The 17,430-nt window shown below is 31.9% G+C and overlaps 1 protein-coding gene across 1 annotated transcript; it reads left to right on the top strand.

Annotated features, from left to right (window-relative positions):
• The first annotated feature begins 1,539 nt into the window (after positions 1 to 1,539).
• Positions 1,540 to 4,161, top strand: LOC133030506 (uncharacterized). The gene is made up of 5 exons (XM_061103271.1): positions 1,540 to 2,360; positions 2,402 to 2,464; positions 2,519 to 2,956; positions 3,137 to 3,596; positions 3,730 to 4,161. Exons 1-5 carry the CDS (start codon positions 1,540 to 1,542, stop codon positions 4,159 to 4,161), a joined length of 2,214 nt encoding a protein of 737 aa, XP_060959254.1.
• Positions 4,162 to 17,430: the final 13,269 nt, after the last annotated feature.

Below are 17,430 nucleotides of genomic sequence, written 5' to 3'. Positions count from 1 at the left end.
GTACGACAGCTGTTAGATGAGAGAGTTATTTGATCTGAGGGCTGGAGTTGATCTAAGGGTAATTAGGGTTAAAAAATGATAACGTACACTGAGACCCATTATTATGTACCCTAAGATCTCTCTAATGTATTCCGTACATCACGAATACATTCCGTAAAAAGTACATCACGGACAAAATCGTGTCCCTATAAATATATATAAAAAACAATTTATAGTAATAACTTTTAAAAATACAAGATAATTATAGTATAACTCAATGTATTAAAACAAATATGTTAATGCTAAAAAACCTTTACAAATATAAAAAAGTAAGAAATCAATAAAGTCACACTAATTTATGTTTTCAAAATTTTAATTATTCACAGTTAAGAAATATAAAAATAGATGTTTTGGTATTTCTTTTTCTTATTTAATTTAATTTTATTGGAAGGTTTTATATATAAAAGTTTTACTAAAAAACTATTACTTACATATTTTACTTATATTTTTATTATTATTTTGAAAGAATTTAATATATTTAATTTATTTTATTTTTTTTGAAAAATTATCTCATATACTATTTTTTAACTTTTTTTTTTCAAATTTACGATTTAGTTACTTCAGTGGTTTTTATATGGGTTGCTATGTGGATTTTAGTTACGATTTAGATTGCTCAATTAATTGCTACGGAATTTCTATGTAGAATTCCATAAAACTACAAAATAAAGTGTTTTAAAGTGTAAAAATGAAAAAATCCCATATTTTTTGGGAATTTTACAAAAATACTGCTTTTGGACCAAAACTTTACAATTATACTGGGACACGGCAAAAACAACATTTTTACTGCCCCAGCCCAATTTCATTACTTTTGTACTGCCCAAGCCCAACATCATTTCATTTATACTGTGAACAGTAAAACACACGGGAAACAACCTTGTTCGTGTTTGGGGAGACACCGGAGACGGAAATCACCAAGAAAAAACTATTAAATCCGGCGAAGAGTTTTTTGAAAAGGAATCAGAATTGAAGAACAAGACGTACAGAAAACTGTCCCCCCAAAATAACAAAGGTAAACACAACAAAACCCAAAAAATAATTTAATTCTTAAGAAACCAAAAAAAAATAAAAAATAAAAAAAAAACAAGATTTAGATCTGAAGTTTTAAACAAAAAAACGAAAACACAAATGTGATATTCTTTAATTTGTGATGCAAAAACATAAATGAGGGTTGTTCTATTGTTAATTTGACGTTTGTAACACAAAATGATTTCGAAAAAAAAATTGATAAATTAGTACAATTATTCAAACACAACAATAGGGTTGTTCTAATGTTGTTTTGCGGTTAGTAATACAACAACATTCATACATATATGTATCAGACAAATATAATAATAAAAACTAAAAAAAAAAATTATGGGTATTTTTGTTTGGTTGTTTTTGTGTTGTTGTATTGTTGTTGTTTTATTTTTTTTGTTGATTTTTTTTTTTGTTGTTTTGCTATTGTTTTATTGTTGTTGTACTATTGTTTTAACATTAAATAAGACCCTGGAATGACAGGTAATGGAACGTCTACCAGTACTCATCAAGAGCAATGGACAATGGAATGAAGATCACAATTATGTGAACTATGTGGCTAGTGGAGAATTCATACCAACAAAATGCAAGTACGAAGAGCTACTGCAAATACTGCTTACTTCATTGGGGTGCGAAAACACCAGAACAACACTACAAATACAGTACCAAGCTAAAGAAGGAATACCACCGATCAAAATATGCAACGATCGAAGCCTCTACTTTTACTTGGAATTGAAAATGAAGGAAACATATTTCACGACATATCCACTATGTGTCAACCAGCAAAACAACAACACAACACCTGCTGCAACACCAAATTCGATATCCACAACAACACCGAATGAATATAATGTGGCAATGATCGAAAACAACACAACAACGCTTGAAAACAACATAACAACAACAGAATCATACACAACGGGACATCAAACAGAAGAAGGGGAAAAGTCAGAAACAATAGAAGATGAGGAGGACAAATTCGACATAATTGACTATGCAAATCTGGTTGCTGAAGAAATGGTAGAACAACTTGAAAACACCAGTAAAAAACTGGATCCAGAAATCGACATCAACAATGCAAAGTTAATAACAGACAAGCAACACCCCGAAGTGGAAAAAGGACAGGCATACAAAGACAAAGAAACTCTAAAAAATGTCCTCAGCTACTACGCAATCAAAAACAACTTTCAGTACAAAGTGTGGAAGTCCTGCTCTCAAGAGTACAGTCTGAAATGTGTTTACGAAAGCTGCAATTGGTCACTAAGAGCATCGAGAAATGGGCCAACAAACACATTCATAATCAGGAGGTTGGTTTTTAATAGTTTTTTAATGTTGTTTTTGTTGTCAGCCTTAACAAATGCCCTGTTTTCACAATTTGTACTGAAATACACATGTTTGGTATCTGCAACAGGTTTGTTTTAATAGTTTTTTAATGTTGTTTTTGTTGTTTTTTTTGTTTCAATAGGTTCTCAAATATGCGCACATGCCCCATAAATATTAGGCATGAAGACCAAAGGCAAGCAACATCGAAACTGATAGGGGAATGCATAAAACCGAAGTTCTTGAACATAATGACCAAGGCAACAGCGATGGACATAAAAGGGGAGTTGAAATACAGATTTGGCATCAAAATGAACTATATGAAAGCTTGGAGAAGTAAGGAACATGCAGTAAACGACTTGAGAGGTAATGCTAGTGACTCGTACAGCCTAATACCGAGTTTCTTACACATGGTGGAAAAAACAAACCCTGGATCATTTGTCGATCTGAAAACGGCAGAAGACAACAGCTTGCTCTTTGTTTTCATGGCGTTGGATGCATCCATAAAAGGGTGGGGAGCATGCAGACCGATAGTTGTTGTGGACGGAACGTTCCTCAAAGCAGCTTATGGGGGAACTTTGTTGTGCGCATGCACACAAGATGCGACGGAGTCATATTTTTCCACTAGCGTTTTGTGTTGCAGATTCTGAGAATGACCAATCTTGGAAATGGTTCTTCAAAAAATTTAAAGAAGCGTATGGGGTACGGGAACACCAATGCCTAATTTCAGACAGAAATGAAAGCCTCATCAAAGCAAATGTAGAGAAATCTATCCAGAAATTGCACACAGTTACTGCGGTTACCACATTTTGAGCAACCTTAAAACAAGCTTCAAACAACATGCTGCCAAATACAATCTGCCATTCTTTGGAGCAGTGAAAGCCTACACAGAAAAGCAATTCGAGTTCCACATGGCTGAATTGGATGGATTGGACAAACGCATAAGACCTTACCTCAAAAAAATCGGGTATGAAAAGTGGTCAAGAATTCATAGCCAAAACAAGAGGTATTCCACAATGACCTCAAACATATCAGAATCACTGAACGCTGCAAATTTGGCAGCAAGGGAGCTACCAATTACAACGCTGCTAGAATGCTTGAGAGCATTGGTGCAACAATGGACGCATACTAATAGGACAAAAGCACACAACACCTTCACTAAGCTATCACCAACTGGAGAAGACATACTGTTGAAAAATTACACATACTCATTGAATCTGGAGGTAAAATATTAATTATGCTTCTTTTTTTTGTAGTGTTGTAGTGTTGTTGTAGTGTTGTTTTAATAGTTTTGTATTGTTGTTGTAGGAATTACAGCTATGTTTGATTTTTTTTTTTCAATAAAATTTAAAACAGGTTACAGCAACAACAGATTACTTGTTTGAGGTAACAAGAATGAAAGAATCGTGGGAAGTAGACCTAGAAAAAAGAACATGCACGTGCAACATGTTCCAAATAGATGAAATGCCATGCGGGCACGCAGTGGCCGTGATGAGGGAGATGAACATGGACCCGTACACCTACTGTTCAGATTACTATACAAAAAAAAATTGGCTGGCAACTTATTCAGGGACAGTTTACCCAATAGGACACCAAAGTGAATGGGAGGTACCGAAAGAAGTGAAAAATATTATAGTCTTGCCTCCACATGAAAGAGTAAAATCAGAAAGACCAAAAACATTAAGAAGGAAGGCTGGATGGGAAAAGGATCAACACAACAAGTGCAGCAAATGTGGTGAACTGGGGCATAACAAAAGAACCTGCAGCAGAAGACGTAGAAGGGAATAAAAACAACAACAGAACAACAGTGGAAAAACAAAAGAAAACTACACATACGTTTTGAGAATTAGATATTGAGGAATTTAAATTTCTGAAATACACAGGGAATACAGTTTTTATTTGAAAAACATTGATTACATTGGGAATTGTTGATACTTTAGATTGGATATTAAAAGATGTTGGATACTAAATTGAATATATATATATATATGAAGTTTGTTATTGAAACAGTTTGTGTTTTTAATACTGAAATGAATATTTGGATTCAAAAAAACAGAGAAACTATAAGAAAAAAAAAACAAAAAAAGAAGGGATGTGAAATGAAAAAACAAACAACTTTAACATACCAACTTGTTTGTACATAAAAATAATAAGAAAAAACATACAAAAATAAAAGATTACATATTGTCCACACAAAACGTAAGGAAAAACAACAGAACACCAATGTTTGTTTACGAAAAACAACATGAAAAACATTAAAACAACATTAAAAAACTATAAGAACAATGACAGTCAGATTGAAAAAACAAATCACTTCTTGGGAAGGTTGGGAGGGGCCTCGGATTCACTTTCAATGTTCTCAGTTTGCTTCTTCATCCCATATTGATAAAATAACGCAGCCAAACGATCGCGGTGAATTTCCACATCAAAATCAGAGGATGGGATGGGTTTGCCATCAATGAAATACTCAACAAATGATGCAACAAAAACACCACAATCACTGGAAAAAAAAACAAGAAAACACAAAAAAAGACACTATGAGAACACTGATAAAAAACAAAGTCAATAACAAAAAAATAAAAATACAAACAACCAGTGAAAAACATTGAACACTAAACATAAAACTTACGCTGTGACCTGCTCGGGTAAACCATCAACAGCAACAATAGGGAACGGTTCCATAGTGCTAAACTTAGCTTCGTTGCGAAGGCCTTTGAAGTCTAACATAGAGAAGTAATATGGTAAAATAACAGAGAAAGGCTTGCAAGCCTCTTTGGCAGCAGTCATATACCTCCCAGAACGCAATGAATTGTACAGATATATGCGCCTGTCAACTATGTTAAGACGACCACAAATCCAATGATCCTGTAATTTTACATTGATAGGCATAACAACATGATCAACCAAATGCCAAGGAGTGGCACATAATATCTTACCACCTTGAATGTACTGGGCCACATTGTGAGAAAGAGACAACACCGATATATCGTTGTTTTTCTCAACAAACCTCTCATACAAAGTTGTTATGCTAGAACAAAAGAGGCAATCAGTTGTGGTGACTTTGATTTTCGGCTCGGCTGAGTACATTATTTTCTTACGAAGATAATAGAAAATGATGTCAATGTGCTGAACAAAAAGATAAAAAAAAGTAAGTAAAAAAACATTCAAACTTATAAAAAACTAACAGAACAACACTTAAAAACATTAAAAAAAATAAATAAAAAAACAATATGTAAAACAATAATAATAATAAAATAAAAACTTACAGAATTGGTAATGAAACAATTAGGGTAGGCAAGGTTGTGAAACCACATCTTGTTGCTGATGTCCTCAACACCAAAACGAAATGGCGGAAATATAGTGTCCTTACCCTTACAATACACATTAGTTGTTGTGCTAAAAAAAACAAATAAAAAAATATCAAAACACAAATGAAAAAATAAAAAATAAATGGAAAACGATAACAGATATACAACTGAAAACACCTACAAAAATACTTACTTAGATTTATGCTTTCTAAGACCTGTATCAACCCACTTGACAAACTCAACTTCCAATTGCGGATCGACAGGTTCACCAATCTTGTTGTCCAACGGGCACAAACCACGCACATATTTAACGACCTTATACACAGAATCATCAGGAGAAACTGAGGATGAACCTGATTTAGATGCACCAGAAGCAAGCTCAATGAATGGGGATTTCAAAACAGCTCCTTTCTTCCGATCCCTCTTTTGAGGACGTAAAATAGGAGTCTCTTGAAAAACAACCATTTCAAGATCAGTCTTCTTATAAGTCTCAACAGGAGCAGGGGCATGAGTTGAGGAACCAATCTAAAAAAGAGATAGGATAAAAAAAAAAGATTTTTTTTAAATTTCAAACAGTACAATAAAAACACCATAAAAACAACAATAGAATACCATATAAATACAAATTACAAAAAAAAAAAAAACATAAACACAAACCAAATTCTCCACAGCTTTAACAGCAGATGCAATTGTTGCATCAACATCAATGTTCTCCTCCCCACCTTGAGACTGTTCAGGCTGATTACAAAAAAAGAGTAAAAAACTATTAAAACAAACACAAAACACAGAAATACACACAAAAAAGCACAAACAAAAATGATGTCCAAACAAGAAATACACCTGTTTGATCTCTGCAATAGGTTCCACAGGGTCAGAATTCTTGGCATCATCCACCTTGCCGGTATCATCATCCCTCGAAACAACCTCGGGGACAACAACACCCTCATCGTTACGAACATCGCTCGTGTGAGCCTCATCCTGACCAGCACCAACACCATCTCCACCCAGATCATCATCATCATCATCAGTTTCATCGTCATGATGATCATCTCCTTTGTCATCGTCGAATTTATCATCCTCGTCTTCCTCCGAAGTGGAATCTTCATCATCCTCATTTTCTGAAGTACGAAGAGCATCTTCAGACTGAGATCCATTGTGAGTGAGACCACCTTGGGATGACTGAGAACAAAAAAAAAATAAAAAATTAATTAACTGTATAAAACAACATATAAACACTACTAAAAAAATAACAGAAAAAGTAAAGACAATTAAAAAAAAACACCTCAATAAGAATGTCCAGCTTCTTGTTCATCTCAGCAACAGATTTCATAAGAATCCCTTGCTGGCTGACAACAATAGATAAACACTTTTTAAATTCCTCAAACTCAACTCGGGAGACATTCTCATGAGCAGTTGCTGAAGAAGAACCCATCAAGCCAGGTTGACCAGCAGGCTTGGAACCACCTTTAATTTTGAATTTCACAGCCTCGGGAGTAGTCTCACCAGAGAAAAAATCATTGAGGCTCAAACTCAATCTCTCAACGGAAGTTGGAGTGATGTTTCTTAATTTTAACTGAAACAACAAAAACCAACAAAAAAAAATATGCACATGAAACTGAAATTATAAAATAACAACAACAATAAAAACATAAAGTATAAATAATGTATACAAAAACAACATTAAAACAACAGTGGAAAAATAATAAAAAACAACAGGATTACCTCTTTCAAAGACCGATCGAAAATGAGGGTGTTTATGAAATCCATTTTCACCATACCCTCCTTGTCCTTGGGTAATTTAGGCCAATTCAAAATCCTTGGAATGCCAGCATTTGAGTACAAGGACAGTTTCCCAATAACATACGGGCAACACTCGAAAAACCAAAATTGAATAGCCAAAGGAAAACCCAATAACCTGTAATACCCACCATCCTCGTCACTACGAACTACCCTCTTATAACCAGAATCTATCTTACCCTTCAAAGAATGCATAGTGATATCAAAACAATGCTTGCCCCACCCAAATTCATTATATCGACCACTATCGACAACATCTATTTCCTCAGACGAAACAACTTTACCCGGGGGACCACCTAACAAATAACACTGCACAAAATACAATACAGCCAACTTGACTGCAAGATCGTCGTTATCCTTAAGATTGTCAGCAATAAAAGCAGTCTGAATAGCACCCTTGGTAATTTTTTTGTACCCATTAAAACAATGTTTGATCAATTCATTATCAACTTGCTTAAACTGATAAAAATCAGAATCAACATGACAATCTAACCCCGTGACCAACGCAAACTCTTCGATACTAAACCTAAGGTATTTCCCTTGGACACAAACCCAAAACTCCAACCCATTAGGCTGCTGAACCTCCCTCAACAGCAAACAATGAAGCAATTGGTAATGAATTATGTACTCTGGAATCCGAAGAAAATAACCAAACACAGATTTTGAAAAAATTTCCAATTCGCTTTCAGTTAAAATTCTCTTAATGTCACCAAGTACAGAGTAATACCCAGATGTTACTACTCTAGAATGATAGAATTGAGATCGGGTGTACTTGCATTCCCAATCCTAAAAAACAGAACAATAAAAACACTGATAAAACACCATAAAACACTACGAAAATAACAACAACAAAAAAACAATAAAAAAAACATGGAACAGAATGCATAACATGACAAACCTCAACAATCCTATTAACAGGAATTTCCTCAGCCACACCTGATGATGGCAACACCTTTACAGGGGATTTACCCTTGCCCTAAAATTAAACAAAACAACACCAACAAAACAACAAATAAAAAATTAACAAAAACACATAAATAAATCAAACAAAATATATAAAACCATTACAAATACAGAGACAAAAACAAACAAATACCCAGATATATGAGCTTCAAAAATCGAATTTAACAAAAAAAACAAAAAACCTCAAAAACAACAACAGATAAATAGTAAAATACCTTAACAGAAACAGGCGACTTAAGAAATTCAGAATCCAACTCAAAATCTGAGTCTGAATTTTCAACAACAGTTCGAGGTCTTTTTCCTCGAGTGTTCTTCGAAGGTCCAGCAATGGTTTTTCTTTTAACAGAAGGGGAAGTGGGGCTAGGAGGGCTCTCTTTCAGATTTTTTTTACCCATTTTTGATTTTGGTCTGGTTTTCTGCGATTGTTTTGTGGGTTTTGTAACTTTGGCCGGAGATCGTGATGAACGAGTAACGGCCATTATCAACAACTATGAAGGTATTTATAGACAAAAATAATAAAAATGGGAGGGAAAATGAGAGGGAAGTTTAAGATAGTGGGATGGGATTTGAAATTTTTTAAAATAAAAAAACCACCCACTATTACAACCGTCTAAGCAAACTGAAAATGGGGAAGAAGATGAACAGTTGAGGTGAGAGAGATTACCAATTACAAAATTTAGATTCGAAAATAATAAAAAAAAAATAAAAGAAAAATACATAAATACAATACTTTTTTGATCAGAACACATAACCGTCAAATCAAACAATTAAATTTTTTTTAAAAAAAAAAAAAACGTGGCAAAACCCTATCGTGACAAGTGGCAATGACCAGCCCCTTACACGGCTAAAGTTTCAAGGCAGTAAACTGCCAAAAAAAAAAACAGTACAAATGTTGTTTCCAGCGTGGCACAGTATAAATGTAATAAAATGGGAAAAATCAATAGTGGGTGTAAATTTCCCTATTTTTTTAACATACATAAATAATATTCTTCCGTTGAAATATGATTTTTTTTCTCCAGCTTTTCTTTTCATAATTAATTTATTGCCACTAAAACATAAGTTTCTTACTTAAAAAAGGAAACTTTATGAAAATAATTTACTATTATTTATTTAAATAAACGATTTTTTTAATTATGTCTTTATTTCCTTGTAAAAAAAAAGATCACAGAAAAAATAAAATGCAAAAAAGAGTGAATATTCATAATATTTTCTAATTAAACATAAATTTTATAATAAAACATAATTATTAAAAAAATAGTATTTACATATTTTTATTTTTGTTTTTTAGTTTCCAATAAATCAAAATAAGTATATAAGTATAATCAATTCGAGCTTTTTCATTTTTACACTTCAAAATAATTTCTTTTTTTTTTGCATTTTTGCATTTTTACATAATTTTACATAAAAATCCTTATTGCAACTAACAGAGCAACCTAAATCACAATCAAAATCGTATAGCAACCCACATAGAAATCACTGAAGAAACCACCTTAGAAACCCAAATCATAAATTTTTTTTTTAAAAAAAAATTCAAAAACAGTATATGAGGTAATTTCTCTAATCAAATTTTATGTCAAATATAATAGATAAATTAAATAACTAAATAAAAAATTTATTTTTATGATGTGTCTTAAGAAAAAGTTGCATAAAGTATTATATAAGAATAACTATATAGACAAAATATTAAAATATTACCCCTAAACACAAATAGTTATTGTTTAAAGGGATATTGACGGCTAAACCACTTGAACTTTACGGTTTGTAACACTTAATCACAAAAACCGAATTTTTGGCGGCTAAACTACTTAAACCTTGGTTCCGCTTTGCTCTGCACGTCTAAAAATCACAATTAAGTGCCACGGTGGACTGTCCATGTGTACACACTTGTACATGTGGCAAATTTTTAGTGGTCCACGTAATATTAGTTTTAAAAAATAATTATAAATATTTAAAAAAATTAAAAAATAAGATTTTTTTTTCTTTTTTTACTTTTTTTTTAATTTAAAAAATTAAAAAAATACTTTTTTTTTTTCTTCTTCTTTCTTCTTTCTTCTTTCTTCTTTCTTCTTCTTTTTCTGCAGAAACCCTCCTAGCAGAAGAAGAGGGCAAAACGAAGGGTCAGTTGTACTGAGAACCAGGAGGAGGTGGTAAAGACATTGGTGGAGGCATTGAGTGTGGCATTGGTGGTCGTTGCATCATTTGCATACCTGGGGGTCTTTGTTGAGCTACGGGTAGTCCACTGTTTTGAGGTGGATATTGAATTGTGTTTGAAGGTGTTGACCGAGGTTTTCGGCAACTAATAAAATATTATAAGTTTATAGAGTTGTAAGAAATTTAGAGAAGGATTTTTACGTGGTTGGGGCGTTAATGAGCCTTAGTCCACGAGTCTTTGTTATTTATGGATGTATTTAATACAGCGAATGTATTTAGTGAGTGTTTCACTCTTATAAATACAGAGAATGTTCTTGGTGAGTATTTACTCTTCTTGCTCTTATGCAGCCCAAGATTCTCGACCCCATTTAATGAGCTTTGATGGGGTATTTATAGTGTTTTTGGTGGGGTGATCCCCAGAACTACTGTACAAATGTATCTGTAAGTATCCATAAAGTTAGGCATTCCCAATGAATATACCATGAGTAATGCATGGTCAAATCCCTAGGTGCTGTAGGGCTTTTATGTGGAATGTCCTTATTGTCTTTTGACTGATGTGACTCTTCACAGTGTAGCCGTCGCTAGACTTAAATGATCATTACTTTGTAGCTGCTGGTTGGAGGTTGTGCCGTCAGACTATATTGCGTGTAGCAGTCCCAACACGCTTCCTCCCATGCGGCATTAAACGCGACTTGATTGCTCAGGAGAAACCTGACACCCCGCGGAGATGCCTTAGAGTTACTCCAGCTTCCGGGAGCATATGGGGTTCCATATGCCTTCTCCGGGAGCTCTGTCCCGGACGCAGCCTTATGGCATAAAGACTTAGCAAATATTTTGAATCATAATTTGCTTGATCCACGTGTCCCTGTCTGGCTGTTCCACGTATATTGGGCAAAAACATGGGCAACAGAAGGCATACGAGGCATATTCAAATCTAATCCAAGTGGTGGTGGTGGAAGAGGACGAAGTAAAGGTTGACCAAATATGTCTATACCAACGGATCCCGAAGGAAGCACCGTCTCACCACCGGATCCCGAACCCTCCCAGCCCTCTTTCTCTCTCTCGTCTCACCACCGGATCCCGAACCCTTCGTTTTGCCCTCTTCTTCTGCTGGGAGGGTTTCTGCAGAAGAAGAAGAAGAAGAAGAAGAAGAAGAAGAAGAAAAAGAAAAAAAAAATATTTTTTTTAAATTAAAAAAAGTAAAAAAAAAAAATATTCTGATTTTTATATTTTTTTTAAATATTTATAATTATTTTTTAAAACTAATATTACGTGGACCACTAAAAATTTGCCACGTGTAAAAGTGTGTACACCGTGGCACTTCACTGTGATTTTTGGACGAAGGTGTGCAGAGCAAAACGAAACCAAGGGTTAGGTAGTTTAGCCGCCAAAAATTAGGTTTTTGTGGTTAAGTGTTACAAACCGTAAAGTTCAGGTAGTTTAGCCGCCAATATCTCTTCTTTAAATAGGGGTAATAGTTATTTTTTTCTTTAAATAATATTAATTCTTATCTACCTAAACGCAAATAAAATTATCAATGCGTATTAAATAAATTTTATTTTTAGCGAAATTTATTATGAGATCATGAGAATTAGGTTGGACTAAACTAATATTTATTATGTATGTTGAATTATAAAGTTTTAAATTATGTTTGGGTAAATGGCGGCAAAACCTCCAAAACTTTTTTTTTTTTTTGTAGGGTAACCGATACAGGTTAAAATAACAAAGGTAACAAAGTTACGCAACCAGAGGAGGATTTTCTTCCATCTATAATAGTTCATTGTCTATCCTAAGAGCATGCAGAGATACCCTAGGAGAGCTAGACAATAAAACCATAATATCAAAAAAGAAAACCTCAAAACTGAGAGTTGTCACTTCCGAACCACTAGTAAAACACCTGCAAAATAGAGAGAAATTAATTAATACATAATAAATATTTAATAAAAAAAATGAAATTTCCCTTATAAATAAAATAAAATAAAATATGAAATTTTATATAAATAGTCACATAGAATTCTCTGACGTAGATACTTATCTATTTTCATCTCCATTCCTGATGGTGATTACACTACATTTGATGTGTTATTATTAGACCAAACTGACCTTACAAAATTAAACTAGCCATATAATAACTTTACAAAACCAAAACTAGTCATGTTAGCCTTACAAAATTAAAAATAGTCATACTGACCTTACAAAATTAAAACTAGCCATACTGGCCTTACAAAACCAAAAACTAGCCATACTAGCCTTATAAAACTAAAATAGCCATACTGGCCTTAACAAAACCAAAACTAACCACATTGGCCGTACAAAGAAAACTAGCCACATTGGCCATACAAAAAAACTAGCCACATTGGCCTTACAAAATCAATAAAAACAAACCATTTACAAAACTAGATACATTGCCTTACAAAACCAAAAAACACGTGCCATAAAAACTAAAAAACCATATTAGTCATAATTAAAATAACAATATTGATAATTCCAATACCTTTAAATTAATAAAGACAATTTGACTCATAAAAAGAGCAACTACAATAGAGAACTTTCTGTAATGTAAATAAAAGGAAAGAAAATCATGTAACTAAGATAATAAAAAATCATAAATAATCTAGATCATATTTAAAGGTCAATACAAAAAAGCCACCACTCAAGCAATTACATAAATTGTAATTAAAGACTTAACAGATAAAAATAATTAATAAATTAATGATAAAAAAACTTACTGTAATGTAAATAAAAGAAATGAGAAAGTAAATAATTAAAATAATAAAGATCATAAATAAGGATTTAAAAGAAGAAAATATAATTAATAAATTAATGACCAAAAAATTCACTAACCTTAAATACAATAAAACAATAAAATTAAATCATTAATAGCTTCATGAAAAACAAAATCATACATTTTAAGTAAAAAATACTAGTAAGAAGATCTAAAATATTACACTGAATTATAAATGGTAAGAAAAAATTAAGTCATGATAATGTAAAACTAAATTTCATTTAATGTAATTTAATGAGTTTCGTAAATCTTTTCCTAAAAAAGTATCATATATAATAATCAAGATCAATTAAGATATTGAAAATAAAATTGAAATCAATCACGAGATAAAATTGGCTCAACCATTAAAATGCAATCAAATTCTTAAATTAAATATATCATTAAAGATAAAAGTCAAAAACCTATTAAGTAAAATTAGCCTAGTAAAACCTAATATATTATAAAAGCTATTAAATTACAAAAAAGTAATTATACTCTTTAATTTGAAAGAAAGTCAAAAACAAACATAGGAAAAACGTCGTAAATAAAGAAAATATAATTACTATTTGAAAAATAAGAAAATAAATTAATCTTAATAAATTGACTTTTATCACATTAAAAGACTAAATAAATGGAAAAATAAAACTAATAATCTGACAATTAAAAACTAATTGTAAATATGCTTATAAATAGAAAATTTTAAATATGCTATAATTATAATTACCATAAAAGAAATAAAAGTAATAAATATAATTAATAAAATTACCATAAAAACAATACAGCTTACACTGTAAAAATGGCCTCCGTTTAATCCGCCACCACCTTCGTCATCGGAAAACATCCACAACTTACCACCCGAATTCGTTCTCGTATACAATAACCACATGTCTTCGATCATTTTGCCATCTTTCCGGTAAATGAAAGTAACGTCTACCTCCGTCTTCACGCCCTATAAGAGAATCTGCTGTGAATGCTCAACATCATCGAAGGCTTTCTTAACGATCTATCAAAGACGGCGAACTCAGAGACTAGAGCTTTATAGACGGGAACCATATCCGGGTCGAAGCCATTCATGACGGCCTGAGCCGTAGCGGTGGTATTGTCCATGGCGAAAGCTTGTTGGGCAAATATCTGCTGGCGTATGGCTTGGAATGAGTGGCCCGGATTCGGGTCCACGTAGTGGGATTGATTCTGGAAGAAGACCCGTTTAGAGTTCGGGTCAGACGGGGTTACTAGATTGGACTCGGATCCATCTACACCGTTGATTTCTGGGTTGAGTTGTTTCATCCATCCCAGCATGTGGTCGAAAAACCGATTCTCCATGACTAGAACGACGACTGTTTTGATGGGGTTGCATGTCGTTTGGATCGGGGATTGTATACATAAAAATAAGTAGGGGTGGTGCCTTAGGTAATTATGATGCCAAGACATTTTTCTACTAAAGGAAACAAATTTAAAAATGCAACAAGAGAGAAAAAAAATAATGTGACGGCTACATCATGAGTCCATTTTAATTCCACAAAAAAGCTAAAACTTTTGCTGAAAACTAAAAGCATACTTGTAACACAAAAAAACCACCCCTCATAAAAAATCCCTAATCAAAAAACCTAAATTTGGGCGGTAAAACTCCCAATACTCGTGTTCTGTTAGCAATTTAACATTTTTGTCCATTTTAGATGTTAAGTGCCATGTTGGACTGGACACAGTGTACACGTGGCACAATTTTATTAGTCCACATAAAAAATTATTTAAAAAAAATAAAAAAATAATTTAAAATTAAAAAAATAATTATAAATAAAAAATATTTTTCATTTTTTTTTCTTTCATTTCCTTTTTCTTTCGTATGTTTCTTTTTCCTTTTTTTTTCTTTTCAGTTTCTTCATTTACAACTCTCTCTCTCTCTCTCCCCCTAAATCTCTCTCTCTCCCCAGAAACCACCATCATCACCTAACCAAAACTACCAATACATCACCAAAACCACCACCACATAAAACCCATCAAAACTCACCTGAAAAAGAAAAAAAAATGCAAATTACAAAACACCAAAATATAGTTTCTTAAACCAAATTAGGTATTCTTCCAAATCACAAAACACCTAGATCTAGAAAAATAAATCAATTTTTTTGATAAAGAGACATGAGGAGAGGAGAAGACTTACGAGAGCACCGAGGGAGAAAGAGGCGCCGTCGAGGTGGCTGGGGGTTGTCGAAGAACCGTCGAGGTGGCTGGAGGTTGTCGGAGAACCGTCGAGGTGGCTGGGGGTTGTCGGAGAACCACTGAGGTGGCCTGTGGTGGCTGCCGAGATCATCGGGACTAAGAGGAAGAGAGAGAGGAGTCGAGGTGGCTTGGGTGGTCGGCGAACTACCGGGGTGGCTGCCCAAGGGTTTTGAAAACCCTAAATCTAGACTAAGAGAGACAGAGAGAGTGATAGAAAGAGAGAGAGTTGAGATGAACCAGACAGAAAAAGAAAGAAAAGAAAAAACAAAAAAAGAAAGATAAAGAAAAAAAAGAAATGAAAAAAAGAAAGAAAAAAAAAAGAAAAATTATTTTTTTATTTATAATTTTTTTTTTAATTTCAAATTTATTTTATTTTGATTTTTTAATTCTTTTAAATAATTTTTTATGTGGACCAATAAAAATGTGCCATGTGTACACTGTGTCGAGTCCAACATGGCACTTAACACTTAAAATGGACGAAAATGTTAAATTGCTAACAGAATACAAGTATTGGGGTTTTACCGCCCAAATTTAGGTTTTGGGGGTTAAGTAAAACCAAAATAAAAGTTTTGGGGGTTTTGCCGCAATTTACCCATTACATATTTTTTTTATATATATATTTTTCTTTTTAATGAAATTAACTTAAATAGTAGCTAAAATAGATTGGATAGATCCAATTCAGTCCAATAAAAAACCAGTCAATGCATCCAATGGTTGGAACCGATCCAATCCAATACATCTATTGGATCGGATCAGATCGAATGACTCAATTCGATTGGATTGGATCGGATGACGAAATTTAATATCCAATAAATAATTGAATTGGATCGGTTGGGTCTAAATCCATTGGATGTGATCCAATAAACAATTATTTATTTTATAGTAATATTTTTTAAGATAATATTTAGTTTTTATTTTATAATATACTTTTGTTGGCGTGACATATAATATTATTAGTATACTATATATAATTCATTGTTGTCGTTATATAAAAATACTTTTATTGTATCGTATATAATATTTGTTGCATAGTATATAAATTTTATTATATATATTAATATATTATTTATTTTAGATCATGTTTAGTTTCTATTTTATTATATATTAAAGCAGTATATAATTTTTTGGGTGTTGTATAATTATTTTAATGGTGGTATATAATTTTGTTAGTATGATATATTTTTTCTTAATAATATTATTTATTATATTTTTAATTGTTGTGGGTATATATTTTTTTTATTGTATATAGTATATTATTAAAATGATATTTAATTTTTATTTAATTATATGTAATTATATATTTTTTTGGTGATATATATAATTTTATTATTGTATATACTTTTTTTAGTATTATTATACTAAATTTATTTTTGCTATTTTTTTTTATGGTTATAATTTTATTATTACGGTATATTAATTTTTTGTATTATGATATATTAAATACTATTGTATACATAATATATTTAATAATATAATATATATTTTTTGTATTTTAATAAATTAATATAAAATACTAATAAATTTATATAATATAATTTTATTATTATATAATTTTTTTTAAGAAAATCGACAAAAATATAAATATTTTTATAATTTTTATTATTTAATTTATTATATTTGGTGATTTTGTTAGATTAAAAAGGAAGAAAACATTTATTTATTTATTTTTGAAAAGGAGGGGAGCATTTACTTACTTTGGTCCATTTTTTATCTTGGCCATTATTTATAATTATATTTCTTCTAGCTATAAAAAGAGGTTAATAGTTGGAATAATTACATAAGGCATTATTTTTTGTAAAATAATTATATTTTTACTTTCAAAGAATATATTTTTTTTATATTTTTACGGTTTTCCAA

The sequence above is a fragment of the Cannabis sativa genome, chromosome 8, assembly GCF_029168945.1.
Source record: "Cannabis sativa cultivar Pink pepper isolate KNU-18-1 chromosome 8, ASM2916894v1, whole genome shotgun sequence".
Lineage (NCBI taxonomy): Eukaryota > Viridiplantae > Streptophyta > Magnoliopsida > Rosales > Cannabaceae > Cannabis > Cannabis sativa.
This window is presented reverse-complemented; position numbering and strand designations above follow the sequence as displayed.

Bases quoted from the DNA above. Each gene is read 5' to 3' on its own strand.
- LOC133030506 (XM_061103271.1), top strand. From the start codon at position 1,540: ATGGAACGTCTACCAGTACTCATCAAGAGCAATGGACAATGGAATGAA. The intron at 2,361-2,401 runs GTTGGTTTTTAA...TTTTGTTGTCAG, and splicing joins AACACATTCATAATCAGGAG to CCTTAACAAATGCCCTGTTT. The intron at 2,465-2,518 runs GTTTGTTTTAAT...TTGTTTCAATAG, and splicing joins ATGTTTGGTATCTGCAACAG to GTTCTCAAATATGCGCACAT.